Source organism: Crocodylus siamensis, chromosome 2 (genome assembly GCF_052110815.1).
Source record: "Crocodylus siamensis isolate JL-2025a chromosome 2, ASM5211081v1, whole genome shotgun sequence".
Lineage (NCBI taxonomy): Eukaryota > Metazoa > Chordata > Crocodylia > Crocodylidae > Crocodylus > Crocodylus siamensis.
The window spans coordinates 10736216-10754155 of NC_143396.1; the positions used below are offsets into that span (position 1 = coordinate 10736216).

At 55.3% G+C, this 17940-nt stretch overlaps 1 protein-coding gene across 1 annotated transcript in view; it reads right to left on the minus strand.

Moving 5' to 3' along the window:
• Nucleotides 1–6237: 6237 nt before the first annotated feature.
• VAX2 (ventral anterior homeobox 2) overlaps nucleotides 6238–17940 on the minus strand; it is a 49204-nt gene continuing 37501 nt past the window's right edge. Inside the window, exon 3 of the mRNA XM_090034668.1 lies at nucleotides 6238–6836. Coding sequence (XP_089890794.1) covers nucleotides 6360–6836 — 477 coding nt within the window. The 3' untranslated portion in view covers nucleotides 6238–6359. The remainder of the gene's footprint in view (nucleotides 6837–17940) is intronic.

Here is a 17940-nt window from a genome sequence, read left to right on the forward strand (position 1 = left end):
GAGCACAGGCCTGGGCCCCAGGGCCTCCTGCCGCCGAGCCCCTGGGGGTTCAGTGGTGGCCATGGTGCAGTGGGGGGGCGTGCGACACATGTGCCTCGTGGCAGGGTCCAAGCACAATCACGGCGCTCACACTCCCTGGAGGGCCGGGGCTGTGCGAGGCTGGACAAGCTGCAGGAGGGTGCTGGGAGCACGGGGCGGCGGTGCTTCTGCTGGGATGCTTTGACAACACGCGGTCTCTTTCCGACTTGCAAAATTGTGGCTATTTGGCAGAGCTGATCAGTGAAAAGGGGAAGGGAGGTGTGTGTCGGGGGGAACACTTTCGTGAACGATATCTTTTAAAGGGTTCCCCCTTAAAAAGAAAATGGGGGTCAGGAACATTGCTGCCGCTCTGAAATGCACAACGGAATAACAGCCGCACCATGCCGTGGTGAGCCGTGCACGTGTCCTCCTGCGGCAGCCCCTCGCTGTCGAGGACGATTGTCTTTATCACACAGCGCGCTGTGATGCTCGACGGGGCGACACGACTCGGACACTGGAAGTGACGGAAGACCAAGCCGGCAGACATCACTTTTATCAACCATGAGAAGCCACACGACTTGTTCAACTTTCACCCGCAGGACTTCTCTTTGTGGCGAACGATGCACGTTCAGATCAAGTGTCCAGGATTCATCTCATTTATCTCCGGAGTTCAAGATGATTAAAACTCTGTGTGTGTGTGTGTGTGTGTGTGTGTGTGTGTGTGTGTGTGTGCGCGCATGTGTGTGTGTAAGCAGGAGGGACATGGGTTATGTCTTGGAGGCCTGGTGTTTAATGGCAGCTCATTGACATATTGAGTTAGACACGTTTGAATGGGGATCTTTGGCGTGTGCCTCTGCCCTCAGGTCCAAGCGTCGGTGCCGTCCATGGGTTGGGATGAAGATCCTGTACAAATAGAGACCAGCTGTTTTCCTGCCGAATTTTTTTGGGGGAAAACCTGCCATTTTGTTCAAAGCTGTTGCAGGGCTTCTCTGCCCTCAAATAACGTTTTCAAAAGCAAGCTATGGAGGGGGCTGGGAGGGAGGGGAGGTGGCATCTGATCATGACGTCTCAAATTCCCCTAAAGACAGATGGTATCGTGGACAAGGAGGGTGGGAAGGGAGCGCAGGAGGTCACACCCAGGCCAACCCCCTGCCCCAACTGCATCATCCCAGACAAGGCTTTGTCTTAAAAAATCCCAAGGATGGGGTCTCTGGAGAGCCAGTGCTTCACCACCCTCCTAGTGAAAAAGTTGTTCCTAATATCCAACCTCAACTTCCCTTGCTGCAGCTTGAGCCCATTGCTCCTTGTCCTGTCACCTGCCCCCACTGAGAACAGATGTGGTGAGGACGAATTTGTGGGATTTTGAAGCTCTTTAGCTCCCTTTGCAAGTACCAAGGGTCCCACATGGGGTGAAAGCCATCCCTTTCTCCCATTTACACAAGAAACACCCCACTCGATGGGGGCTCAGCTGTTTGCGAGATGGGAGGGAGTTTCCCTAGCTTAGACTAAGTGAAAAGAAGCCTTTGGAGGCCTCAGATCTCCTTGGTATTTCCAGTCCAGTTGGACATGCTGTGGCCATAAGGATTGTTTGGGGTTTTTTTACTGCATCTGCTCATGCATATGTGCCGTCCTGGGCTGTGTCAAATTGCAAAACTCTGCTCCAGAGCCATGACGCGGGAGATGCACAGGATCGGCGGCAGGCAGAGTTTGGCTGGTCTAAGTCCCCAGTTGCAGATTTGCTGGGGGAGCGCTTTGCAAACCGAGCTGGGGGAAAAGCAAAGGAAATAAATGACAAGCAATGGATCGGCTTAGGTGTGCTCAACCAAAAAGCTTCACGGTGACATGGGCCTTGGAGCAGCTGCCCACAGGGCGAGTGGAAAAAGGGGGGATAAAGAGTGAACGCACCGTTGCATTTCTGGGGGGTTGTTATCACAGTAGAATTGAACACAGTTCTGCTTGCAAAACCTAAACAGGGCTGAGAGCTGCTCTCGGAGGAGAGGCAGACATTTCCACCCTCGATTTCTCTTCCCTTGGCCGAGTCAATCTGTTGTGCCTCAGTTTCCCCACCTATGAACTGGGGGTAACGATACTTTCCTACCTTATGGGCGTGGCGAGGCCGAGTTTGCAGGGATTAATACAGTGCATTGGAAGGTGACGCGTGCCCTCACTCCAATGTCCCGGAAAAGTCAGATTTTTTTACAAAACTCAGCGATGCATTTGGTTTTTAAATAATTATTTTATTTTAAATATTTCCCTGCCAAATAGCTGGAGGAGGGGAACACGCTGCCTACTTTCACACGCCCCCTTAGAGACCCGTCCACATAGAGAAAAACAGTCTACTTTTGGGAGCAGCGGTTGGGCTATTTGTCTAGCGTTAGCAGCAGGAGCTTGCTTCTCGGCTCCCAGATCCGACCAGCGTTCAATCACATGCTTCACTTTAAGCTCAGATATATGCACCCTTTCTGACTCAGGGTCTGGGGCTTGAAAGTGCCAGGATTGAACCCACTTTCGACCCACGTTTGGCAGGGGTTTACCCAACCAGCGCAGAGCGGAGGGTATACATTTGGCTTGGATTTGCTTGTGTGAAAAGCACCATAAAATCCTTAGCAAAAAAAAAAAATAGCGCTGGCCTTTACCTAGAACAGGTACAAAACGTGCCAACAGGTGTGTGGCTGGGAGATTTTTCAGCTTTTCTCCCAGATATCGCTCACTGTCACATGCCAGCTGGAGAGGACCAAAAACTTAGAGCATTTCCAATTTTGAAATCCAGGTTTGGTTTTAAAAACATCTATTTTCCATTAGACATAAAGCCGATAGTTTTACTGGACCATGCCTGGTTTTGGGTTGCACCGTTAGCTGCAAAACTGGAATGTTTTGCCCAGGAGAAGGTGCATTTGGCTTGAAAAGCCTTTTTTTTTGATGGTTAGAAATGTGGGGCACATCTACACATGCACTTTAATGCACATTAGCCGATTTGAATGCACATTAATTAAGTAGCGTGGGGTTTTTTGGTGACGCTTTAATGTGTATTCAAATCGGCTAATGTGCATTAAGCGTCACTTTAAAACCATGTTCTTTAGTTAATGCGGTCTATTAAGATAGACGGATGCATATTTTCTTGGTACCTCACAATAGAGGTACTAGATATAATGTGCATTAACTAAAGCATGTTAATGCATGTGTAGATGCACCCATGTTGACCAGCTTTGCTTCAAAGACCTCGGTGGCCAGGCCCTACAGTAAACTATCAGGTCCTTTGCTCTGTCCTCTGTAGGATGGTAAGAAATGACTACCCCGCTCTGGGAAGGGATGGTCCCCGGTAGCTTCATTATCTCCTGAAAGAGAGGCCTTTCTAGTGGGAGAGGCCTGGCTAGGCCCTAAATTGCAATATTTGATAGTTGCCAACTCTTCTATCTTCAGTTCATGCCCCCCAAATCCCCCCAGTTATAGCGGCTGGAGAGCCACGGCACCATGGGGAAGCATGACAGCTCTGTGGCCTCCATCTGCCACCCAGGCCCCAGCTATGCACAGAGCGGGGGTGATAGCACAACCCCCCCTTGGCATGGGACTGAGCTCAAAGAGGAAGGGAAAAAGGGGTTGTGCTGCCCCCGGGGGCTCTAGCAACCCTCAGCCATCGCTTGCAGTGGTGCGTGATGGCAGGAAGGAGTACAGGGGTGCTCCTGGCTCCAAATCCACCACCAACGGCAGGAAAAGTCCCTGGGGGGGATGAATCAAGGAGGGCTGTCCTGGGTGGTACACCGTGGGTTGAACCCTGAGCCACTGACAGCAGCAGGGGCTGCCGGAGGAGGAGGGGGCTGCCAGGATCGGGGCCCTCCTTGACCAGGGGAGATGGCAGCTGCACCTGTGACTCTTCAAGGGCTCTTGAGCCTGATCCTGCCCTCAGGCAGCTCAGTGCCCAGCAGATTTGCAAGGGAGCCTGGCCGAGCGGCTGGCAAGGGGGGTCCAGGATTGATCCCACGCCGTGCCCTGCTGATGGGCTTTCACAGCAGCGCTTGCCCACCCGCCCACGTGGCCCCCACTCACCTGCTTTCTCCCTCTGCCTCTCTTTACTTCGTCCCAGGACGTGGCAGACAGACAGCAGCCTGGGCCGTGCTATCACTGGAGGGAACTCGCGGGCCTGGGCGGTGGGTTTGCTACTGCACCGGTCACGGCAATCAGGACAGGCGGGAGTGGGGACAGGGTGACTTTGATTCTGCCCACAGTGCCTTTGGGGGGGTCACAAGATCGGCTGGTTCGGCCCTAAGCGGCCAGCGCCTGGAGAGATGCGCCTGCGTCTCCGCTACGTGTCCCAGACCCAGAACCCAAACCCAGGTCCCGGCAGCTCCGAAAACCCAACCCTAGAGCTGACTTTTGCAGACAGCCCGTGTCCTGCTTCCAGCCTTTGGCCAAACCAGAAACTAGACCCGACCCAGCCCTGGACCTGGATGTGAATTTGGTGCCTTGATCCCCCCTGGAGGTTATCATCCCAGAATCCCAGGATGCCAAGAAGCCTCTTGGGGCTATTTCCCTTCTTTCTGGAAATGCTTTGCCTGCTGTGCTTGCAAAAGCACCGAGAAAGCTAGAGCTGGAGCTGCTCAGACAAAAAGACCGAGTTCTCCTCGTGCTTTCACTTGGTCGCTCAAAGATTTGGGGGTTTCCAGTGAGGAAACATTTCTAGCACCAATCCTGGAACATGGTTATTGGGAGAAATCCTTTTTATGACTGAGCACAAGCAGGGGGAAGCTATTCGCCGGCCGGCTCTGCTTTTAGCGCCTTTCTGAAGCTTTCCAGCTTGTGCTGTCTCTGGAGGATCAAGAGCTCCAGCCTCCCCCCAACACTGTTGAACCTTGCAGAGACTCAGGATGGTTGTAAAAGGGCTCCCTGAAAGACTAGACCCACGTCCTCCACAGGAAGCCCACGCCCTCGGTGCCTATCTCCCAGGGGAGTTAAAGATTGAAGGATCTCACTTCATGCTGTCTCTGTGATTGGACCTGACCCTGATTGTCTCAGGGTTTGTCTTCCAAGGTCCCAGCCATGAAGCCAAGAGTCTCTTGACCCAACTCCCCCGCATGGTAATGTGAGTGGGGTCTGAGCTGGTGGCAGGTCAAGCCGTGCTTGGGATGCCCTTATAGCCAATGGTGCAAGGCAAGCAGACATGGGGCATGGGGTTTTTGTGCGCCCCACCGAATGGTGATTACCGAGAGAGGGGAGAGCTGGTTTTGTCATTAGATGGTGATGTCTAGGATCTCCAGGGCTCTCGCACCCAGCGGTGTCATTTCTCCAAGTGCCGGCGGTGCCAGTCGCCAGGATAGGTGAGATGCAATGATCTGGAGAGGGCCCGGTCTTCACACTGCCATGCTGGACACCCCTTTTTGCTCAGATGTCTGGGCATGGACCAGCCCAGCCCTGCCGTCAGCCCTTGGGACTCAGCTATCACAGATTAAGGCAAGATGAAGCACAGCAGACCCCGAGTCCTGCGCTTACGCCCCCGAGGAGGCCACAGCACCTTGCAGACAGGAAACTGAGGCATGGGAGGGCAACCTGCCCAGGTCTCTGCCCCCAGCTCAGGACTCACGCTCTTCCACATCCACTTCCCCAGCATTTTGAAGCATCCCCATTGCAGGGGCAGAGGGGCACCGTGGACCCAGGGTTGAGCCTGGCAGCAAGCAAAGCGGATGGTGACAGCAAATGCACTCCACGGTGCTTTGCATGGGGGCGCAGAAACCCTGGCTAGTGGGAGAAGAGAGCAGCGGGCACAAACTTTCACCCCCAGAGTGTCTGCCTGACTGCAGGTGCCTTGCTGCTCTTTGAGTCCAGCCTGCCCAAGCCCCTGAAACCCCGTTCGTGCACCTCGCCATCCTCAGATCCATGGTAGAGAAGCAGAGAGAAGTAAGAAGACCCTCCCCTCCCTGCCTCTTGCATGAGCTGCTTCTCAGGGACTTGACAAGCTGGAAGAGGGCCGTGCTTAGCTACCTAAGTCCACTTAGATGCCTCATAAGTGCAAAAGCATCTGATCCACGGGGTCAGCAAACCTCCAACCCTCCCAGCTGCCCCCTGGACCCACCGCAAAGGACCAGGCCTCTACTTCTCCCTATTGAGCCAGCAGCATCTCAGGCAGCGCGGTGCAGCGGTGAGGGCTGAACGAAGGGGGGTGCCTGGAGCCGTGTGTTTACTTCCACGGAGGGAACACGCAGACACACGCACGTACACACACGTGTCACCTGGACATTTGGTCTTTGACATCCCACTTGCAGAACAGGAGCCCCACGCGGGGCAGACGGGGGAACACGGTGCATGGAGGCGGGGGCGGGACGGGGAAACGCTTTGACACTCGGCTTTATTTAAGGGCTTGGCTTCTTGCTGGGTATCGAACTGTCTTTCCTCTCCAGCCGCGTATAAGGCTCGAAGGCGGAGCTGCCCAGTCCGTAGCCGCTAGGGAGGTCGTGGAGGGAGCCCAGAAGCGGGCCGCTGAAGCATAGCGGGGTGCCGGGGAGCCGGGGGGACGAGGCCGCGGCCAGAGACGGGACCCCCAGGCTGAAGGCGCCCGTCCCGGGGGGGCTGTTCCCGCTGCTCACGCCGGGGGACGTGCTGCCCGACGTGGCCAGGCCGGCGCCGTTCCCGGCCGCGGGGCCCAGGGCCGCGGCGCCGGGGGGGAGCAGGTTGGGTGCAGCCGGGACGGACAAGAGTCTGCCTTGCTCCAGCAGCCGCAGGATGTTGCAGGTGGCGAAGGACTCGGAGCTGGAGGACGAGCGCTTCTCTGAGTCCCGGCTCTGGTCCTTCTTCTGCTTGGTGCGCCGGTTCTGGAACCAGACTTTGACCTAGGCCGGGGCAGGGGAAGAGGAGGTGCAGGCGAGGGAAGCAGGAGGGGGAGAGAGAGAAATGGGGCGGCGGGGTGGGAAGAAAGGGGGCAAGAGATGCATTAGAAGGAGCCCCCCATCAGCAGGTGCATGGGCCGGCTGGTGCCTCCACCCTGCCCCGAGCCAGGGCAATGCTGGGAGACGCAAGGGGATGGCAAGCAAGGTGGAAGCCAGATGCACCAGCGGAGCCACAGCTTTCCCTTCTGCCCCTAGCCGCTGGCCTCACACCGGTCCTGCATGTCCCGAGTCTCTCAGCTTCCTCCCAAGGGACAGCCAGCATCTCCTGTCCTCAGCCCCTGAGTCCTGGCTGCACCCAGCTCCCCTCGGGCCTCGCTGCCTGGAGCTGCATGCGCCGAGACTCACTTTAGTCTGCCCTGATGAAGAAGACCTGGGAAGGGTGGTTAGATAGATGGATAGATAGATAGATAGATAGATGCATCAGTGGATGGGTAAACACAGGAAGTAATTGGGGATGGGTGGATAGCTTTTTAGATCGGGAGAGCATATGATGATGGATGGATGGATGGATGGATGGATGGATGGATGGATGGATGGATGGATGGAAGTTATGGGGTGAGAGGGATAAGGGAAGGAAATGTATAGGTAAATATAGAAATTAGGTCAATGAGGGATGGATGGATAAATGGACAGATGTTCTGGGAATGGATGGATGGATGGATGCTAGGAGGTGGATGAGGGATGAATGTTGAAGGGGTGGAGGGGAGAGAGGTGGATGTGTGGGTGGATGGATGGAAATTATGGGGAGAGAGGGATAAGGGAAGGAAATGTATAGGTAGATATAGAAATTAGGATAATGATGGATGGATGGACGGACGGCCAGACCGTCAAGCTTCATGCCTTGTTGTGTGTCTGATTCCCAGCCATCAGCTCAGACGTTCAGCTGCAGCCCTCACCTCCTCCGCTGGCACAGCAGAGCTGCCGTGCAGAGCTTGTGGTCCTTGGGGCTGGCACAGGGACCCACCTCACCGCGTCCAGCTAGGAACGGGGGGAATGGGCTGGACAGAGCCAGGAGCCTCCCAAGGCAGGAGCCGTGTCTACTGCAAGTCTCTCTCAGGGCAGAGCAGGGTCTGAGCACTCATGCCCCAGGGCACCAGCCAGGTGGGGGCAAGAAGGACAGCACCCACCCACATCATGCCTGCCTCCGATACCCATCACGCTGCAGCCAGCTTTGGGGAGGGAGCCCTGCACCACCCTGACACACCAGGCCCTTGCACGCTGGCGGGTGCGTGACAAGACAAGTGTGCCCGGAGCTGCCACCAGCTTCTCTGGGAGAAGACTGTCCCCCTTTTAGGGGCCGTGGGACTTTCAGGACATCAGCCCAGCACCTGCCCAGCAGAGCTGGCATCCCCAGGGACCCAGATACCATCACAGGCTTCTCCTCCAGGCATGGAGAGCCCCCAGCACCTCGGGACCTAAACACCCTGAGGTCTCCATCTCCCTCTGCCAAATCCAGAGAACGGTTTGGGAGTCTAACTCCTACTTGGAAGCCTCATTACCTTGCTATCTTTGTCCCTAAGTGACTTGCCCAAGGTCAACCAGTAGAGTCAGTGGCAGGGAAGGGAAGGGAGTTAAACGCAGGCCCCTTAATCCACCTTCTGAGCCCCCACATTCCCCAGTCTTTCCATGCAAACCTTTGGACAACAAAGCAAGGTCTTCCTAGAGCAGCTGAAGGATCCCAGGGAAACCCAGCAAACGACCCAGAGGCCACGAGCACAGCTTGGCTTGACCGCAGAGGCGCAGGGACAAATTTTCCTGCTAGGTTTGGCCCCATGGGAGTGTTTCTTGGAGGTCCCGGTAGCCGCTCGCCCTCCATCAGATTTGACCCTCCTGGGATCCATCCACACCCCTCCTGGCTCGTCTGCAGACTCTGCAGACTTCACCAAGGACAAGAGCAAAGTGCTGCACTGAGGAGGGGGCAACCCCCTGCACCGGGACAGGCCGGGGGCGACGGGCTGGGCAGGAGCTCTGCAGAAAAGGCCCTGGGGGGACAGGGGACAAGAAGCTGATCAGGAGCCAGCAGTGTGCCCGTGTGTCTGCAGGCTGCCCATACCTCAGCACCTACATCCCAGGAGCAAAATGCCTAGCCAAGGCAGGGCTTAGCATTTCCCTCCTGGGTTTCCGTCCATGCATAACCCACGGTCCTCACTCTCCCTCTGCCTCGTGCACTCCCAGCTGTCTCGGTGCTGACTTCCAGGTCCAGAGCCAAGGGCACAGGTGTTAGGTGCATGCTCTCAGCACACCCCCCAGCTGAGGGGTGAGACCAGCAAGATGCTGCCTTGCTTGAGGGTCTTGCTTTCCAAGCCCTGGGCCTGAGCAGTGGGTGCTTGGGCAGATTTGATAAGGCCCCTTGGAGGATTAGGTGAGACTTGGAGGAGGCCAGAGGTCGACCTAAGTGACTTGCCCAAGGCTGCGCAGAGAGGCTATGGCAGAGCTGGGAACTGAACCCAGGTCTCCTAGCTGCCCGCACAGCAGCCCACTCCTGGATCAGCAGTCCCCTTCCTCCTTGCCATCATCAGCTCTTCTGTCATCTGGGACGGGCCTAGCCCACCTCTGGCATGGGTGAAACAAGTGGTACGGGCTGCTTCTGGGTGAGGCCCGTGGGAGACCGCAGGCAGCATAGGGCAGAGAGCAGGAAGCAGAGCAGCAAACTGGGTAGGGAGCACAGGGCTGGGGGCAGAAAGTGGTGCAGCAGACCGGACAGGGAGCAGACAGCAGAGCAGCAGGTCAGACAGGGAGGATTGGGCAGGGGGCAGAAAGCAGAGCAGCAGTTGAGTCAGTGAGCACGGGTAGAGAGCAGAAGGCAGAGCAGCAGATGAGTCTGGGAGCACAGGGCAGGGAGCAGAAAGCAGAGCAGCAGCTTGGGCAGTGGAAAGGGATGGCGGTGGCACTCGGGGGGGCTGCTGGGCGAACTTGTGGTAAGTCTGCCAAAAAGATTGCCCCCCTTTCCCCTTTCGATCTGGAGGTCGTTCGCTGCGAATCACCCCAGCTGCCTCGCGCCACGGAGCCCAGGAGAGCTCTGGCCTGGGCTGCCCGAACACCCGCGGGGCTGGGGCAGCACAGACACCCGGCAGGGACTTGGGCTGCTGTAAACAGCCCCCAGGTGACAGGAGGTCATGCGGGTCAGGCCACAGTCAAGAGAATTGCAGGACCCCAGAAGAGGTGGGCAGCGCGGTGCGGCGAGACGGTGCAGACAAGGGCAATGCCGCATGTGCACTGGGAGGCAGACCTAGCTCAGACCTCTCCTGCGCCTCCTGAACTACCAGGGAGCAGTGGTTTTAAATGAGCAGGGTGACTAGGGCAGCCTGGTGCACGGGGAGCTCCGAGCCAGGTGCAGGGTGCAAACTCCAGCACCGCTGCTGCAACACCAGCACCACGAGGACTGGGATCCAGGACCCAGCACCGTGCCCGGGGCGACATCCCACAGCCATCCCTGTGGAGTTTGAAACAAAGTCCTCGGTGCCAGAGGGGACCCTCCGTGCCCCTCGTGCAGCCGGCCCGGCCACCTCGGGGCCAAGCCCGCCTTCGGTGGGCACAGGTGGAGCGTGTTCAAGGCGATCCTCGTTGCAACGAGACCCTGCGAGGCTGAGGAGGCAAATGTCCTGCCTCAATGCCTTGATTTCCATGAGTTTTCCATCACTGGGGACTGCGTGGTGCTGTCCGGAGGCATTTCGGGAGGCTTCGTGGCCCGGAGGGGAGAGAGACTGAGGAGGCCGAATACAAGGCATGAGCTTTCCACTCTCCAAATGAAAGGAGGGCTGAAAACAGAAAGCTTCATTCAAGGTGGGGTTTTCACTGGTCTCAGAACAGGCCTGGCCGATCTTACACACACGGCATGAATGGCAATTACCTGGAATTAGCCTTGATGGTCCCAGCATTAATTCACAGAATCAGAGACAATGAGGGTGGAAGGGAGCTCAGGGGGTCACGTCTAGTCCAACCCCTGCTCCAAGCAGGACCAGCCCCAACTCCATCATCCCAGCCAAGGCTTAGTCTAGCGAGGTCTTCAACACCTCCAAGGATGGAGACCGCACCGCCTCTCTGCGCTTCACCACCTTTGTAGTGAGAGAGTTTTTCCTAATATCCAACCTCAACTTCCCTTGCTGCAGCTTGAGCCCATTGCTCCTTCTGTCATCTGCCCCCACTGAGACCAGCCCAGCCCCATCCTCTTTGCAGCCCCCCTGCAGGGAGGTGAAGGCTGCTATTCAATCCGCCTCCGTCTTCTCTTCTGCAGTCTCAATCAGCCCATTTCCCTCAGTCTCTCCTCACCAGTCCTGTCCCCCAGCACCAGGCCATTTCCTTTGCCCTGCAATTTCCAGCAGCCGGTTTTGGGGGGAAGCGTGTGGTATGTGCAAAAATATCCTGGTTACACGAAGGCTTGAGTGTACAAGGAGCTGTTTGGGTGTGTGTCATTGCCCCTGCACTGCTCAGGGAGAGTGCCTGCAAGCTGACCGACCCTGCATGCCTGGAGAAGGGGACCGGACAACGTGGGTCTTTCACTCTGAGGCTCCCCTTGGTGCTTTGGCAGAGGCATGGGGCTGAGGGCAGGTAGGAGCCAGCTGGGTGGCACTAGTGCCCCTGTGTTGGCCATCCACATGGAGGCATGACAGACTCCTCTCCAGTGCCTCGAGACACCAGCCTCCCCAGTTAGGGCCAGCACATTGGTGGGGCAGCTTGGGGTAACCACGGGCCCCCCCTTTCCATCAGTACCTGCGTGCTGCAGGGCAGCTGGGCACCATGGGCTGGGCTTCTCCGCACATCCGCGGCTCGGCGTGGGCACTCGGGGCCTTGGCTTGGTGCTCAGGGAGCGAGGCTTGTCTCCAGAGGAGCCTTATACCCTAAATCCTCCAGCCTCTTGCTGGGTTTCCAGGCCCAGCAGATTCCCTGCATGCTCTACACAAGGCCCCTGCCCTGGCTGCACGGGGGGGGCGATGAATAACCAAACTTGACAGGTCCCCGGTGCCCCAGATATACAGCAAATACAGAGCATTGGCATAGGCATGGAGGGGACTTGGCCACCTGGAAACTAGAGGACCCTTGGGTCCCGTGGCTGCTGTCGTGCTGCATGCGCCGTGCCAGCGGTCCTTGCTCCTCGGCCTGTAGCTGAGCTGTATTTACGCGCCGGGGCTTGCGTTGTAGCTGCAAAGAAGCACATTCTTATAAGCCAGCTGCTACAAGAGCTACCGGGGGTAGGTCTGCACAACCGCTCCTGCCACGTCGATGCATCCACTGCCTGATGGCCCAGTCCTTATACAGCCCTCATCACCATGGTGTCTAGCAGGGATTAGGAGACCGTGGGAGCCTCGTTTGACCCTAATAAGCCGAACAGGAACCAGCAGTGTGCCCTCATTGCCAAGAAGGTGAACGGCACCCTGGGCTGCGTGAGTAGGAGTGCCAGTGCATGGTGGTCCTGCCATTAAACCCTACTAAGCAGAGACACAGGCTATATTTTTGCTACTGCTGTACCTTCAACGTAGGCATGCGGGATTTCACTGGGAATTACGAATCATAGGCATCCTAGGACAGTGGGGCCCTCTGCGGAGGTCACGTCCAGTCCAACCCCTGCCTGAGGCAGGGTCAGCCCCGTCCAAACCAGCCCAGATCAACCCATTGCCCAACCCCTTAACAAAACTACAGTCGGCCCTGACACAACAGCAGACATCACCCCCAAACCTGCCATAGGGAACGCAGGGGGACCAGGGGCCTAAATAGGAGTTTGGCATCTAATGTGAAGCTGAGCATGATCAAAACAGGCTGCTTGTGGAAAACCACAGAAAGGGTGAAGAGAACAGACTTTAAAATAGTAAAGCCCGTTTCATGGTGAACAGAGAAGAAACCAGGATGGGGGTCACTGATTATGTTAATTGTTTCCAAAAGTCCTCAGTGGCGGCGGATGATGGCACCACTGGACCCGATGATCCTGCGAGGTCCCTTCCAGCCCCTGACAACCTATGAATCTATGACAGAACAAGGAGCAATGGCTCAATTTGCAACGAGGGAAGCTGTGAGGTTAGATCTGAGGAAAAACTTTAGTAAAGCACTGGAGCAGGCTCCCCAGAGAGGTGGTGCAGTCTCCATCCTTGGAGGTGTTGAAGACCCAGGTAGACAAAGCCTCGTCTGGGATGATGCAGGTGGGGCTGGTCCTGCTTGGAGCAGGGGGGTGGACTACATGTGGCCTCCTGAGGTCCCTTCCCACCCTCCTTGTTTCTGAATCTATGATACGTAAATCCCAAGCATGTGGGGCGCTTGTGTTGTTCAGCATTAAACCAAAGGTTCAAGTGTCCTGCTGTAAACTGTGCCAGGACGACCCAGGAGAGACACTGGCAGAGGACTAGGATGCAGGTGCCGCGATTCCCAGCGTCCTCATGTGATTTTGGCTATGTCCGTGGCTACAAGTCCCAGCTCTGTGTTAGATGAGGAGAAGAGCACTTCCTTCCTAGGTTTGCTGCATTTAGGTATGGGGAAGATCTCTTCCTTTGTAGTTGTACAGCTCCTGGCACAGCTGGGGCCTCATCCTGGGTGCTGCTTTTTGGTGCTAGCAGAATAAAGCCAGGGATATTGGTGCAACAGCCCCCAAGGCAGGATGAGCACTGGGGCAAGGGAGCTGGGTACGCTGAGCTCCAAGTACACAGCTTCTTGGGGCTGTGTGCATGCTATGGCCAGATCCACTGCAGGAGTGACATCTCTACGTGGACTCCGGCCTCTGGGCCTTGAAGCTCGTGCGCCCTGGGCGAATGCTGCCAGGAAGGACCGGTGGCTGCCCTCCTCAAACTCCAGTGGGGCCGGGGGGCAAGCACACAGCCTGCGACTGCTCTTGGCAAGACCCTGAAACTACTCACCACACAGTGGGTGTGTCTACATGTGCATTTCTTCTGGCTGAAATTTACTGCACAGTAAGTGGGAATAGGGTGGCATCTACACATGCAGGCACTAAGGCGCATTAACACTGTGCGTGGACTGACTTCAGACTAAAGTTAGTCTCAAGTATTTACTGTGCGTTACACATGCCCGTACTGTGCAGTAATTTTGGTTACTGTGCAGTAAATGCTCACATGTAGACGCACCCAGTGCCCGGGGGTCTGGAGAGCTGTGAGGTCTCTCCTGGAGGAAACGCGGCTTCCAAAACAGGCAGGGAAGGAAACAGTGGCTTCTACAGCGGAGATGCTAGTGAATAAATGAACAAGCACTTCCCCCCACCAAAGTGACCCAGGTCTCAGCAAAGCCCACACATGGGAAGATGTCTGGTGGGATGGACCCGGCCCCGAATTGGGGTTTTGGAGGCTGAGTGACCCTGGCCAGGTCCATGTGTCTCTTGTCCCAGCCCAGGCCCAACGTGAGCAGGGCTTGTCTCTTGCTACGTGTCTCTGCAGCATTGAGGGTCAAGGGGCCTCTATTTCTGTTGGGCTCCATAGGTGCTACCTCGATGCAAATGCGAACACCTCCGGGAGGATAGCCGAGCCACACAGACACAACACAAGGACAGATCTGTCCAGCATCTGCCACGTACCTCACCCTCCTGGGGGCTGACGTTGCTGTCTGCGAGCTAGAAAGGCTCGTCAGAGCGATCCTTGAAACACCTCCGGTTACCACGTGGACTGCAGACCCCGTCCTCCCTCCTCCTCAACCCTGACCACAGCTTTTCTGACCTCTTGGCATGTAGTTATTAACCGAAGTAACTTCAGAGCGGGGCCTGTCTCCTTCTTGCAGCTCTGTACAGCGCCAAACACATCAGGGCCCTGATCCCTGGCTAGGGATTCCCCCCTCCCCCCCATGACCCGTGCAGGATGTAATGGCTGTCGCAACAACAGCAGTAAGGACACCACAAAGTGGCTGCAGCCAGCATGTCTCTGGCCAGTGACTTATAGCTACTGTATTTTCTTGCATACAACACACACCGTTTTTTCTCCCAAAACCAGCTGCTGGAAATCGGGGTCTGCATTACAAAATAAGGCAACAGCAGTTTCTCCTGGCCAAAGTGAGAGGGACCAGAACAATAAGCAGGCTCAGCTCTCTTGTTACTCCTGCAGCTGCTACGTTATACCAGGAAAGATTATTTTTTTCCTTTATCCTGCCTTTTAAAAGCAAGATGTGCAGCTGATTCTAGGGTGGGATGTTTGCAAAAAGATGTGGTATCTCTTAGAGGATCTTAGAATAGCGGGGGGCTGGAAGGGACCTGCATCTAGTCCAACCCCCTTGCTTGAGGCATGATCAGCCCTGTCCAAACCCTTCCAGGCAAATCCATCACCTAAACTTGTTGTAAAACTACCGTCAATCCGCACACAACAGGAGATGCAACATCCAAACCTGCCACAGAGGAAGCAGGGGACTGCGGCAGCCAATGTCCTGCTTCTATAAAAAGTTGTTAATATACACTTGAGAGAAGGCAAACCCTCCCCCAATCTGCACCAATCTGAGTAGGGGGGGACAATCCCTTCCTGCCCCAATGCAGCATTGGTCTGACCCTGAGCAGACGGGCAAGACCCTAAAGCCAGGACCCTCTGGGGGTGAGTCCCAGCAAAAGCATTGGCACAGACCAGACAAATTCCCCAGCCAACACCCAGCTAATCCTGCAATTAATCTCAGTAGTGGCCTTTCACCGCTAACAGCAATAAGTGTTAGAGTGTGCCCTCACTAAGTTCACAGATGATGCCAAGCTTTGGGGAGCAGTAGATATGCTGGAGGGTAGGGCTAGGATTCAGAGAGACCTCGACAAATTAAGGATTGGACTAAAAAATAGCATCATGAGGTTCAACAAGGACAAGTGCCAAGTCTTGCACTTAGGGGAGAGCAACCCCATGCAACAGGCTGGGGGTGATGGGCTGGGCAGCAGCTCTGCAGAAAAGGACCTGGGGGGACAGGGGACAAGAAGCTGGACAGGAGGCAGCAGTGTGACCTCGGTGCCAAGACAGCTACAGGCATCAGGGCTGCATCGTCAGGAGCATTGCCCGCAGATGGAGGCAGTGATTCTTCCCCTCTATTCAGCACTGGGGAGGCCACATCTGGAGTCCTGTGTCCAGCTGTGGCCCCACTACAGAAAGGATGTGGACACTTTGGAGAGAGTCCAGTGGAGGGCAATGAAAATGGCTGGGGACCTGGGGGACAGGACTTGTGGAGAAAGGCTGTGGGAGCTGGGCTGATTTAATCTGGAGAAGAGAAGACCGAGGGGGATTGAATAGCGGCCTTCACCTCCCTGCAGGGGGGCTGCACAGAGGACGGAGCTGGGCTGTCCTCAGTGGGGGCAGGTGACAGAAGGAGCAATGGGCTCAGGCTGCAGCAAGGGAAGTTGAGGTTGGATATTAGGATGAACTCTCTCCCGAGGAGGGTGGTGAAGCACTGGACCAGGCTCCCCAGAGAGGTGGTGCAGTCTCCATCCTTGGAGGTTTTGAAGACCCAAGTAGACAAAGCCTTGGCTGGGATGATGGAGTTGGGGCTGGTCCTGCTTGGAGCAGGGGGTGGACTCGACGTGACCTCCTGAGCTCCCTTCCAGCCCTCCTTGTCTGTGACTCTGTGGGTCCAAGCGACGGTCCGCTGGATCCAGCTACCAGCCAAGGCAGCTACTGGAGGTGGAAGGCCTCACTGCCCTCGCACGGCACCTGGCAGTGTTTCAGGGGGTCTCCAGCCCCCTCTGCCCCTCCGGGTCCCATCGTCATCTGGGAGCGCGGCGGCGGCGAAGCCGTCTGGGAGGTTTTATTTTCATTCCACCTGCCGTGAAGCCCAGCGACAACCCTCTGTATCCCATTCACGGGGGGCAGAGAGTCTGTGAAAAGGGTCTTGCTGGCATGAGCAGCTTAATTAGGCATCTTCGATGGGGGAAAATAAAGGCTGAATGAATCATTATTTCCTGTCTTTCCTGCCTGTAAAAAGCTTGTTCCCCTTCACGCCCCGGCTCGGCTCCTCACCGGCCTTCCCATGAATTGCTTGGTGGGAGAGGGAGCGGGGGAAATTACGTCAAATAAACAATGAAGGGGACGAGATAGGCCAGGAGAGCTCTGAAATTACTGTCACAGCTCTCCGCAACCCCTGCCCAGCCATCGAGCCAGTGCAGTGTGAGCCACAGACATCGAGCCTGCGGTGGTGCCCGGCTCGGGAGAAATACACAGCAATTACCTCGCGGCCCTAACCAGCGGTTACAGTAATAGGAGTGCTCATGTGTCCATTTAGTGGCCTCTGAAAGCCTGTTTTTGTGAGCTGGCAAGCGGAGCGCTCGGGAAACACAGCTGGAGATTCCTCAAGGGCTATTATAGCTGATCCACCTGCTGGAGCCTCACGTCTACACGGGAAGACTCCCGGGGGTGGCTCCATTAGTGTGCATGTGTGTGCGTGTGTGCATTGTGTGCACACGTGTGCACGTGCATATATATATATATATATATATGTAGATGTAGATGTATTTGTGTTATATATGTATGTGTATATATATGTGTACGCTTATATGTATGTGTTATATACAGTGGTGTTATATATATGTATGTGCATATGTATTTGTGTTATATGTATTTTTGAATGCGTATGTATATGGACATCAACATTTGTGGAAATATGTTCATACCTGTGAATAGCTAACATGCATATGTGCACATATGTTCATCTGTGCAAATATGTAACCTACTTACGTGTGCATATGTAATCCTGGGAGGTTGTATAGTTTTTGTGTGTATGTGCATGTCTCTGCACATGTATGTATATGTATACGACTTGAGAAAGTGGTTTAATAATTATGTAACTCTGGGAGGTTGCATAGTCATTGTGTGTGTGTACGTGCATGTCTTTGTGCACATGTATGTATGTGTACATGACTTGAGACAAGTGGTTTCATAATTAAAGGCAATATTTCTGTGCACGTGTGTGTACACTCCTATTCACATCAATATACCTACTTGTATGCACAGCAATATATACTACATGTGTGTACTATATAGGTGTATGTGAATGTCTAGTATGTGTGTGTGTGTGTGTGTGTGTATGTATATGTGTGTGTGAATAAAAATTAAGAATTTGACATATAAATCTATATCACCACTCTTATGTGTGTATATATGTATATGTA